The following is a 12,601-nucleotide window of genomic DNA, read 5'->3' on the forward strand; positions in this document are numbered from 1 at the left end:
CTATACAATAGACAGTATATTTATATGTATGGGACGATGCAGTATGCTATTTTGATTCAGCTGTCCACATGTAATATCATGTCATATGCCATAGAAGAGATTTCACTCAATGAGTTAACACTGTTGTTAACAAGTACAGAATTCTACTGCATTGCAACTCGTGTATGTAATTGATTTGGGGTTGAAAGAAGGCTGAAGGTTAAGGAGTCTTCCTTGCCTATGGTATGCGGCTGTTACTCAGATTGTAAAGATGGGACTTCTTCAGGAAGTAATGGGTGAGAATACCCTTTTAATTGAGCTTAGCTCTTCAATGATATCTTCATGCTGAATGTCTGCTGAAAAATAATCAGTTTTGACCTTTAAAATAAACCTGTGGCACTGATGTAATTGTGTATTTACAAAGTTTTAATTGTTTTTGTAAGCTTTTTGGAATCCATTCAGTTCAGCCCCTTCAGTGATAAAATACTTAGGGTTGTAAGGGACCTTCAGAGCTCATCTAGTCCAGTCCCCTGCAGTGAGCAGGGACACCTTCAAATAGATCAGATTGCTCAGAACCACATTCAGCCTGGCCTTGGACGTCTCCAGGGATGGTGCATCCACCACCTCTCTGGGCAGCCTGTGCCAGTTTTTTACCACACTCATTGTTAAAGAGTTTTTTTCCTCACATCCAGCCTAAATTTCCCCTCATTTAGTTTAAAACCATCACCCCTTCTTCTGTTGCAAATTTACTTAGTTATTACAGTGGTGTTTGTTACTTATGATAGATACCAGTAAGAACAGTCACCGCATACAGGCTCAAATCTACAGTTAGTTTACTTTTTGATGGATGTTTTCATTAACAGTCTGTTATGTAACTGCATTATGGTGTGGATAGAACCCATGGACCTGGAGCCTGTTGAGCTCATGTTAAATACTTCAAGACTATGTGTTCTTCATCTTTTTCTACTGTTTCTCTAAGTAGAAGTAACCATTGCTTCATAAAACTCAAATATTGCAGCTCTACAAGTCAAAATGAAATATTGGCACTGCTTAGCATTTAAAGAAATAGTAAATTTTGGGAATATCAGTACAAAAAGACTGGAATAAGCCATCATGGTTTATAGTTATTAAGGCATACAGCTATTCTGGTTTGACAGTCATACATGTGACTTCATTGTGTCTAGTTTTATTTTTCAATAATATCTTCCTGTCTTTGATAAAAATAGAAAAATAAGTGCTTTCTTTCTTTTCCTTGCTTTACATTTTACTTCTAGTTTGACTTGTCCTCACATTGTATTGACTGTCTGGCACCATTGAATTTCAAATGTGACTTGTCACAGGATGTTTCTCGAAAGCACTGGTTGCTCCTTCTTAGAGTTGAGGATATAGATACAAAAATTCAATACTTAGAGAATACATAATATAGAAATATATATTTATAGAGTGTAATATGTAGAATATATGTTATAGTCTGTGTGTATATATATTCTGTATATTTAAAAATATACCTTACTTATATTAAGAAATATATAGTTTTATATATGGTGTCTGATTATTAATTCCACTTTTGATTAAAGCAGCACATTAGGCAACTGAGATGTCAATATCTTAGGAAAGCTTGCAAGTGATGCTAACTGGCCTTCTTTTGTCTGTCCTGCTTTTATTCCACTAGTTTTTCACTTAGCTCTTAACACTGGTACTTAATGTACCATATAATTTTTTGGTGTAGCTATCTAAATTCCATTCTGCATCTTAAATGGCAAAAAGAGCTCTGCACATCATGTATTTGGAATATGTTTGAGAGTTCATGGAATATAAAGGAGTAGAGTTCTTCTAGAACAAATTTGTAAAAGTTTATTTCTGGTCTTTTTGATGTTGAGTTTTAGAGTAGAAGAGAAGGGAATACAGAAATGTCGTATTTTATGGAATTGTAGTGTGTCAGTAGACCTTGGTCTTTAATAATAGTTTGGCTTAAGTTCAAGTGATACAAGCAAGTCTCTTCGTGGTGAAGGTGGTACAGGTTGCCTAGAGAGGTTGTAGAGTGTCTGTCCATGGAGTTGTTCAGAGCATGGCTGGCCATGAGCCTGATCAACCTGACAGGACTTTGAGGTTGAGCTTGTGGTTGGACCCTGATGACCTCTTGAGGTACCTTCCAACCTAAGTTGTGTTTCTATATCTCTAACCATTACTCCTGCTGAAGTCATGTGTTATTCCAAGTTCAAGTGAAGCATGCTGAGGTGGTCTTGACAGTTACGAAGAGTGTGGGAAATAAATTCAAGTCCTGGTGTGTCTTCTTGAAGTTACTGAATTGTATCTTCCTGTTAGGCCAGAAGGCAAAATTCTCCACTGGCATTATTCTTAATTGCAGGCCTGCCACCATTTTACTTAAAATAGGTAGCTTCTTGAACCTCTGCCTTTCTTCCTCTTTCATCTTGCTTTCTAAATTAGTGTGCAGGGGCAAACTGCAATAGAATTTTTATTGCTGCTTCCTCTTTTCCTCGTAGTCATGCATCAATTCATCTCTTCCTATCTCCACATTTGACAGATGTTCCTGTTCTTAGTAAAGGATATTTCATCTGAATTTTAAAGAAATAGAGCAGTTGTGTGGTGTAATAATACTACAATATGATGAGCTGGCTTTCTCATTTAGCATCTTCAGGAGCTGTCGAGCACCTGCTTCTTGCTGTCTTGCTAGCAGGACACAGAAAATCCTTTGGAATTTCGAATGAGGAGGAGACAACTGGGACTAGTAACTGCAGTTAGTAAAAAGAGGGAGCCAACTGGGAGTGGAAAGTTGTGGAGGAGCAAAAGATGATACGGAGCTTCCTTAAAGGTCACGGACTTCTTACTTGCATACCTAGCAAAGCTGGAGTGGCTTTGGGTTGAGTAGTGCATGAGTCATGCTGATCTTGAGCCTCTTTAGGTGTAATGCACAAAGGAGAAATCTGTTTACGTGCCCCTTACAAGATGGGCAGTATCCAGAATGTGATTGTTTTTTCATTTGATTAATTTTCCATGTGCCAACAATCATAAATACCTTACTTAAATGAAAGTGGATGCATACCTTGATGGAAGGTTCATCTAAATACAAAACATTAGTGGAGTTACCAGTCATTCATACTTTTTAAGCATGTGTGGAACTAATACAATATCAGTAAACCAGCTATTTATGATTATCATTTTCAGCATTTTGCTCCCCTGGATATGTGACCATATATATAGAAAGGAGTAGTTATTTTTATTTTTCTCCAAGAAAACTGTGTTTTAAATTTTAAAGTGAGTGTTTTGAAGTGTTCTCATTGGTTTTTTTAAAATTTAGTTTAAATTTTTGTTTAATTAATTAAATTTAAAATTAAATTTAAATAATTTTTTTCATGAGATAACTCTGCTTCAATAGTTAAATGCTGCTCCAGCCCATCACGGCACCTTGGGAATTCTTATGCTGGATTCCTTAAGTGAAGAGTCAGACTTGTCTGTCTTCTGTAAGATGGGAAGCATCTTACACTTTTGATTGTCTCCTGTATCACTGTGTTCTTTTGAGTGCACCAGTTTCTGGATCTGTTTTATAGAACCACAGAACACAGTGTGTTGGAAGGGACCTTAAAGCTCATTCAATTGCTCATTCAGTTCCAACCCCTTCCCATGGGCAGGGACACCTTTCACTAGACCAGATTGCTCCAAGCCCCATTCAGCCTGGCCAGTTTGTTCTTGTATACTGAGATAACTCAGTATAAAGTAGGATTTCTTTCGGGTTTTGTTAGTTGGAAAGGAAAAAATTCATCCCCAGTGTCTGGAATGGGAGCTTAGCATTTGTCAAAACTTAATGAGTGCAAGATCTGTTGGAGGGATACATTTGCTCTCTCTGAGCAGTTCACTAGGCAGGCATATATCTCCATGTCATGTTTTCCAATCTGATCCTGCATTCCTCTGTTTTACACCCTACTGCTATTCTTTAGGGGGTTTTTGAATGGGAGGATTGAAGGCAGTAAAAAGGAAAAGATTTTTACTTTTGGTAACTTGCTAAATAAATTGCGTGTGTCTTGCCCTTCTTAAATAACCTGTAACAGCCCTATTCGCAGAAAGATTATATATTATTTTTTTAACAGGTTGCCATTTCCTGCTTGTTTTTCCCTTAATGGAAGCTTGCAGATGCGTGTGATTACAAAGACAAATGACATTGTGCTCTAACTGTATTCTTCTCCCATTTTCTTCAGGCCACTGAGGAGGTCTCAAAAAACCTTGTTGCCATGAAAGAGATCTTGTATGGCACAAATGAAAAAGAGCCACAAACAGAAGCTGTGGCGCAGCTAGCTCAAGAGCTGTACAACAGTGGTCTTCTTAGTACCCTAGTAGCCGACTTGCAACTAATTGATTTTGAGGTAAGAAAAGAAGCTTGGTGCTTACATTGTATATGTTAAAATAAACACATCTGATTTCCTGCCACTTCAGTTGGTTAAGACATCTTTTGATCTTCAGCTTTTATTTCTGGCTGGGACATAACCATTAAAAAGAGAGCTCCCTTTTCCAAAGTACCTGGAATATTAAGCCGATATAGAACATGAAATGTGTGAATTTAGTCACATAAACAGCGCAGAATTGAAGTAGATAGACTTGTAATCCTGGTGATACAGTTCTGTTAAAATAATAGAATACTTCTCAATTGTTGTGTACACAGAAGGGTTAATCACTCAGTGGTCGTACCATAGTTTACGCAAGCTGTAATACTAGAGGGCATGTTTAAATTCTCCTCTGATTAAATTCAAGTACTTGGTAAAGAGAATTGTTGTAACATTTATGGAGAATTAGCTAAGTTACAGCTGCTGATTTTGTTAACAGTCCAGTATTTCTCGCTCTCTTTAGAAACAAATGATCCAGCCTTTTTTCTGTTTTCTCATCTTTTTTCTGTTTATTAAAAAGCCCCAACAGATGGAAGTTTTTATTGATTACTTCAAAATAGCAACACTTATTTATATTCAAACTCTATACAAACCTTTATCTGGCATTTGTCACCACATCACATGGAATAATTTAGCTTCTCAGTGCCACAGTGAAAAATCACCCTATTTAGTTATAAGAAATGGCAGTACAATTGGATTTTCCTGTTTTCCCTGGGGTCCCAAAAGAGGCATGTGGTCTAGGAAAGGAGCCAAACCCCATGTATATCCACAGCCTTGACCATAAAGACCATCCCACTTAAGGTTGCTTAAAAATGGGATTGTTCATAAACAAGTTGTTTGCGATGCAGACACAACCGTTTTAAGTCCTATTGTTGTATGACATTCCAAAAACAATGGCTTTCTTCTCTTCTCTTTCTTCTCTCCCTTCCACCCCACCCATAACTCCCTCTGATTTGTGTTTAATAAAGTGATATTTTTTCCTTACCCACACAACTGTTTATACCAAACATAAAACATTCAGGTTGTTAAATAAGCAAGGAGACCTGGGAAAGCTGAGAGGGAGTGCTGAAATGTGACGGCCTTTAATTGCTGAAGAAAGGAAGTCATGAAACGTCATCTGGATTCTGCTGACCTCTAGATTCTTATCAGCTTGGTGTTTACTCAGCCTGGTTATTAGTGAAGGAAACCTTCATCATCTCCTGATAATGGAGAATGATAACAATTCCTACAGGCTTGCTCTCATTAAGGAGAGCTGTTCATTTTGTTCTAAGGGGACTTGAAAAGATTGCGAGTAGTTTCCTTCTTGAGGACTTTCTGCTGCTTTGTTAGATGAGGATATGACAGTTCCCCCTTGAGAACAAGTCATTCAGGCTGCTTTCTAGGCCTGACCACTTCTGCTCTTTAAGGATGGAATCTGGAAGGTTCAGCTTTTGTTGTCACCTAGAATTAATGTCAACACACCTGTGCTCCAAGCATATGCTGCCTTCCCAGTAGTTACAAAGTCCATCAGATGTTGGCTTTGATATCCCAAATATCTATGGTTGTGGGCTTACTGCTGCATTTGAAATGATTTCTCCGTAACTGGTGGAGATATGAACTGCATTTTCTGTTGGTTCTTACACTTGAAGAGTAGGCATGTCCCTTTTTTAAGTCAAGACCTTCACTCTCATTCCTGAAGGTTTCCTTTGTAGGTCAGGGATAGACAGCTAAACAATTGGCAGGGACTGTTCACTCTGACTCTTAAATGTCTCAAGTGTATTTGAATCTCAATAGTATGGTTAAAAAAAACCCCAAAGCTAAACCAAAACCCCCCCACAAAAGTAACTAACTTAATGTTTTAATAATATAAATAAGAAACTGACCATTCACACCTTGCTGTATGTAAAGACCTATTTAAAACTATTTCCTCATCTGGAAGCTTGTTTTCCAAGCAAAGCAGTTGACAGGACCATCTACTTAGGAGTCTTACCAGTTTTCTCCCTTCTGATTTGTGCTAGTGTGCCTGCAGAAGAGGTGGTTTCCCTTGTGCAACTGGTGGTTTTGTTCTTTTTTTTACTTTTATTTATTATTTCTTTTAAATGAAGGAAAAAAACCCAAAACAAAGGGGGACTGAATCCATCTGCTCAGAAGACAATACTAGCACAGTCTCCTTCTCACCTCTTGCAGTTGTGACTGTTGGCACAGGGTTCAGTGCCTGTTTGCCCTTGTTAGGCCACGAGATCACTTACTAATACATCCTTCTAACAATAACTAGCTTTGGTATTACTGTGTACCACTATCAGCTCAATTCTGTGCATAATAAGGAAATGCTGTTCTTGCTGGTGGAGCCAAAGCAAATTGTGAGATCCAGCGCAAAATTGGCAGTGTTGGTGAATGAGAGTTGATGACTATATTATGTGGAGTTTGAGTAAAGCAATTTCTGGAAACACTGCTCTACTCATTTCAGAACAAAGAGTTCTGGTGTTGCTTTGGGCTGGCTTTCAATGGAATTGTAATTGAGAAAACAAACATTTACAAACAAACTCTTATGTCCTGAAAACAACACTCGAACAAAACTGCCCATGGTAATTCACAAACATCTCATTTGTAAAACTACACCCTACATTTTTATAAACATTTGATTTTTTTTCTTGATGCTGATTAGTAAACTGAAATAATTTTGAATAAATGCTGGTTTTTAATTTTTTTCTGATTAAATAAGCCTGTATTTTACTTCACAGGCTGGCTGATGTTACCCGGGGCATTTATTTTACAGCTAGGGATTGTCAAGAAACAGTATCTACATTTGGGTTTTGTATATAACATTCAGGGAAGCTTCACGTGGAGTTGCTCAACAGGTCTTTATTTGCAAGTCCAGGCTTAATACACCTTGTTTTTTTTCTGGCTTAGATCTGATAACACAGTCCTAAAGTTATCTTTATGGCAGCCCGGAATGGGAAGTTAATTGCAGAAATCTGGCCTTTAAATGGTGCGTGTTGAATGACAATGAAAAGTGCTTATACTTATAACCAGCTGTTTGTTAGATGTCTGTACGAATTTGCCATCTTTAGCTATGGTCTGACAGAAGAAATAAATAGGAGATGTGTATATATACTCAGAGAACATTCCCAGCCACTTTTAAACTGTCTGGTGCTATCCTTATACATTTTCTTTGTGTATCATCTGTGCTGAATTCCAACATCCTAGTCTTATTTATACTTCTTTTGTGCACTGAAAAATGTGAGACTTGCATTTTAGACGAGTGGATGATTTCTCCTTATAGTTTTGGTTTACTTATTTAGCTTGCGTAAGTTGCAGTTTGAAGTCGGATGTTAGCACTGCCATCAGAAACGCTCTGCACACTCTTAAGGTGTGTTTCTAGACAAAGGGAGAGGATAATGGAATAATGAAGAAACACACAGGCAAGAGCACGGGTAAAAGCTGGTATGTTATTATCAAAAACAAGTATAAAACATGCCCAGGAGATTGATGAGACATCAGCTGGCTTTACTTAACCTAAATTACCTGTGATCTGGCTGTAACATGACGTAATGTTTTGAGTGCTTTGGTGTGTTTGAAATGGGTATAAAGAAACAGGATATTTGATCTGTTTAAGGTCAGAGTACAGAGGCTTGACTGAGCTCCAGAACTCACAAGGTATGAATGTGTGAGATGATGATAATGTTAACTGTAAACTTGCCCAGTGGATTTGAATATTGTGTGTTTTAACTGCCGGTGTTTTTGACAGGGCAAAAAAGATGTTGCGCAAATCTTCAACAACATCCTCAGAAGGCAAATTGGTACAAGAACTCCCACAGTTGAATACATCTGCACTCAACAGAATATATTATTCATGCTATTAAAAGGGTACGTACGCAGCGAAGCATAAATACGCTTTTACATGAAGTAAGAAGTTTTTACATTCATGGAGAAGCAATGAGTTCTGAAATGGTGTTTCTTTCTTTGCTAGATTTCTTTTCTCATGTCTGTAATTCCCCAAGGTAACGGAAAATTTGAGTAATAAACAACCAAAAAGTATACTTCTGCATAAAATATGACTGAAAATTGAGAACTGTTAGGAACCAGAAGACTTCTTACTGGGGTAGTGCAGACGTTTTCCTTTCAGTATACTATTTGATCCTATTCAAACTATTTCCTTGTGAACTTCTTCATCAGGAGCTGAAGGCTGCATTTTTCCTGAAACACCTGTCATTGCCAGATTGCTGTCCTGTCCCCTGGTCTTAGTTTGGTTTTGGACTTTTTATTCATAGGGATTTATAATCCTGAAGTGATAACAAATGCACCAACTCAGACTTGACTGGACAAAGAGTGGTTGGTTTGGGGCATATGGTTCATGCCAAACGGCTGTTTCTTCCTCTATTCTTGTATTATCTGGTGTGCTGGATATGGGAGAATCATGAATATGTAGTTACGTACGTAGAGCTGTGGGCCTTGCACATGAAAACAGAAAGGTGGTGTCAACATTTTCATGTTAAAACCAGATGCAAAACAGAGAATGTGCTTTCTACACGTGAAAAGAATTTCTTACATTTCTAATTACATGGGTTAAGAAAGTTCCGAAAAGTGCACTTGCAGTGTGTTATTTTGGGATAGAAAAGTTCATCAAACCTTTTAAAAATGCAGCTATTTCAAGTACTACTTTTATAGTTGTTCAAGTTATGTGTATTTCATGTTGTTTATTTAAGCTATTTTGTTGTAGTATCTCTAAATTTACCTAATCTTGGTCATTTGTGTAAGCCACTGGAAAATGCATCATGCAAAAAATGTTCTGTATGGAGAAAGCAGGAGTTTTGCATCTTTTAGTTTCCCGCTGACTCTGAAGGCTTAGCACCAGAAGCAGTAGGAATATTTGTTTCAGTTCTTATGAGTGTGTAAGATCAACACTCGTCTACCAGAAATGCTTTGTTATATTTCCCATCTCCCCTCCTCTGCCTTACAGCCCTGATTTAGGAGGGAAGCAAGACTTGGAGGGACAAAAGGATTATTACTTGTGGCATAACACAAAGGAAATACTGATTCAGTAATTCTTCAAAATCATTTACCAAAGAAGTCAAAGAAGTATGAGGTGCAGAGAGATGAAACTACTTTCTCAGCATGTTCTCACTGATCTCTGACTGAATGAGGGCTGTAACATGTTTGTCCTCATTTTTAGTCTGTTGTCACCCTTCAGCGAGCACTATTCTGACATGGATTGTTGAAACACATTCATAAGTCAAGATGTTTGAAATGGGCATTTAGTTAGCTTTAGCAACTTAAATGTGACATCTGGTATCCAACTAAGTCAGTTTGTTGTAAATTTAAACTATGTGGTGAGTTGCAAAAAGTTCAGTAGATATCAAATCTCCCTGACAGTTTAAATGGGAAAGTATTGCAGGATTTAACACGAAAATTAATTCATAAGCAAATGTTTTTTGTATGGTAATAGAGTTAATGCTTAGTATGCACAGTGATGCTTTGCTCCTGGATTATTCTGGTGAATCTCAATTAACTTCCAATGGTATAGGATGAAGGATTCTTTAGGTAGGTGGCAGGAAGGTATATAGAAGAGGCTTTGACTGCTCCAGAACCAGGTAGGTAACAACGGATATAACTTTTCTCTAGACTGGAATAGCTTATCTTGCAACATGTTGAGACGAGTTCTTGGTTTGGAAAGGTAGTTTCATCTTCATCCAGGGTTCTACTGTTTGTTTGCTTGGGGAAACAAGGAACTAGTAGTAAGTACAGAGGTGTATTTCTATCAAATGTGTCGTAAACACACCGTTGTGCGATCTTGACAGCTGCTGTTGGTGTATGCTAACATCAGCTGAGAGAACCTACAGTATTTGAGCAAGAAAGCCTGCCAAGGAAATGTAGCAACAATTTCGAAATGAAACCATCAGAGATGGCTTCATCACTTCCATCAAATCACTGATGGACGTGTTCCGGAGGTCTCTTGTAAGAAGGTGCAGATTTAGAGGCAGGTGTTTGATACTGGTCTTAGAATATGAAGACAGTGTTGCCAGCATTCCAGGTTTGAAGCCCATGATATTTGGAGTGATGCTGGAAAAGTGGTTTAACAAAAGGGGAGATATAAATTTATGTCTAGTCTTGTTAACTCTTCATGCTAATATCATGCATAGTTAGGTATAATTGCTGTCATGTTTAAACGAACAGCTTTTAAGGCACAAGTCACTTACTGCTTTTCCAGATGTGTCCAATCCCACTGATACGAAAACAAGGAAACTGATTTTGAGTATGAAGAAAATACTCCATTTAGTCTTGTTTCTCAGTTTGTGAAAGTCATTTGCATTGGCTGTAATTTGGCATTTAACTGTCAATGATTTCAGTAATATTTCCTAGAAGTATGTAAAAGCGGAGGTTAATGTGGAAACAAGTACCCCTAACTTCTGGCTTTTGGTTTACTTGATAGCACTGAAACCTGTTATGAGCAGGGTGGTGTTGCAATGCAAACTTGTGAAGGTATTTGTAAAGAATCTTCTTTTGTTCTTTTGTTTCTTGGTCTGTCTTTTAATAGGTACGAGTCTCCAGAAATTGCTCTAAATTGTGGAATAATGCTTAGAGAATGCATCAGGCATGAGCCACTTGCTAAAATAATCTTGTGGTCAGAACAGTTCTACGATTTCTTCAGATACGTGGAAATGTCAACATTTGACATTGCTTCAGATGCATTTGCCACATTCAAGGTAATTGACATAGAACATTTGGATTGTTATTACTTCTGTAGCTCTCCTCTGTGCGAACCCAGATGATGGGTGTTATGTTCTTGGGCAAAACAAGCCTATGGAGAGGGGTAAAAAAAAAATAGGTGTGAGGCAGATGGGTAAGCAGGATACTTCCTTATTTCTCAGAATGCAGGACATAGCTCTAAATGTATACACTGTGTTCCCAACAACTTTTATTCCAGAAAGCAAGATTTAAACTATTTAAATCATATGTTAACTGAATATATGTGCACTCCCATGCCAGGGGCTTTTCAGTCTGTGTCTTCAGCTTGTCAACTGAGGGAACTCCTTTTCATTCTGTTACATACCTGAGTGTATTTGATGCTGATGCTTTGTCTGAGGAAATCTTCTGTTACCCTAAAACAACCAGTTATGGGGCTGTATGCATAATATTGATCATTGTTAAATACTGGGTCTTAATCTTGGTTGTGTAAAGTTCTGTGCAAGCATAGTTTTGATCTATAAAATAGCATTCTTCAGTGATAATTCCATGGACTGTTTACCTGTGTCAATTAACATAATACATCCCAGGCCTTTCCTGAGTGATGCCAAGATCCTTGGCAATGTCCAGGTAACTGCATTCATGACCTGAATTTCTTCATTTAATGAATAGCAACATTTTCTATTGAACGTCTCGTGTACTCGCTGTCTAATGAGAATGCCTATGTACTGTTTAAATATTTTAGTGAAAATAGTGGTTTTGTGCTGTTTTGCAGGATTTGCTTACAAGACACAAGTTGCTAAGTGCAGAATTTTTGGAACAACATTACGATAGGGTGAGCAGATGCATTTTTATACTCCAAATTTTCTAGTGCTGTGTATCTTATTTGAAGAAATCAGTATTTTCGTTACTTGTTTTTAGCATTGTGTTTGGAAATTTACACAGAATATAACCGAATTGAATTTACAGTAATTTCTGCCAAGCAGATAATTAGAGATCGAGACCTTACTATTGAATGTAGAAAGACATAAGAACAGAAGGTGGCAGAAATCTAGTTCTGTGAAAACTCGATCTGGTTTTTCCACTAGAGGGAACCCTTTCCTTGTCTTTGTCTCATGGCTGTATTAATTCCCCACAACCAAAGAATGCAGGATAGCCCCCTCCACCTGCTGGGGACTCCTGAAACTAATGAGCAGCATCCAGTACCAGGAATTACTATAGTTTAAGAAATAAGGGTGACCAGCAGGTCAGAGGAGCTCTGCCCCTCTACTCTGCTTTCGTGAGACCCCACTTGGAATACTGTGTTCAGTTCTGGTGTCCCCAGAATAAGAAGGGCATGGCGCTGTTGGAGCAAGTCCAGAAGAGGCCATAACGATGATCGGGGGCTGGAGCACCTTCCATACAAAGACAAGCTGAGAAAATTGGGTCAACCTGGAGAAGAGAAGGCTGCATGGAGACCTCAGAGCAGCTTCCAGTATCTGAAGAGGGCTACAAGGATGCTGGGGAGGGACTCTTCATCCGGGGCTGTAGTGACAGGACAAGGAGTGATGGGCTCCAACTTA

General features: G+C 38.1%; 1 protein-coding gene across 1 annotated transcript in view; it reads left to right on the plus strand.

The window, feature by feature from the left end:
• CAB39 (calcium binding protein 39) overlaps window positions 1-12,601 on the plus strand; it is a 44,086-nt gene that overhangs the window by 27,220 nt on the left and 4,265 nt on the right. The window contains exons 3-6 of the mRNA XM_080623894.1: window positions 4,194-4,358; window positions 8,104-8,222; window positions 10,891-11,059; window positions 11,815-11,874. Of these exons, the coding sequence (XP_080480020.1) occupies window positions 4,194-4,358; window positions 8,104-8,222; window positions 10,891-11,059; window positions 11,815-11,874 (513 nt within the window). The remainder of the gene's footprint in view (window positions 1-4,193; window positions 4,359-8,103; window positions 8,223-10,890; window positions 11,060-11,814; window positions 11,875-12,601) is intronic.

This window comes from Psittacula echo (assembly GCF_963264785.1).
Source record: "Psittacula echo genome assembly, chromosome: 7".
NCBI lineage: Eukaryota > Metazoa > Chordata > Aves > Psittaciformes > Psittacidae > Psittacula > Psittacula echo.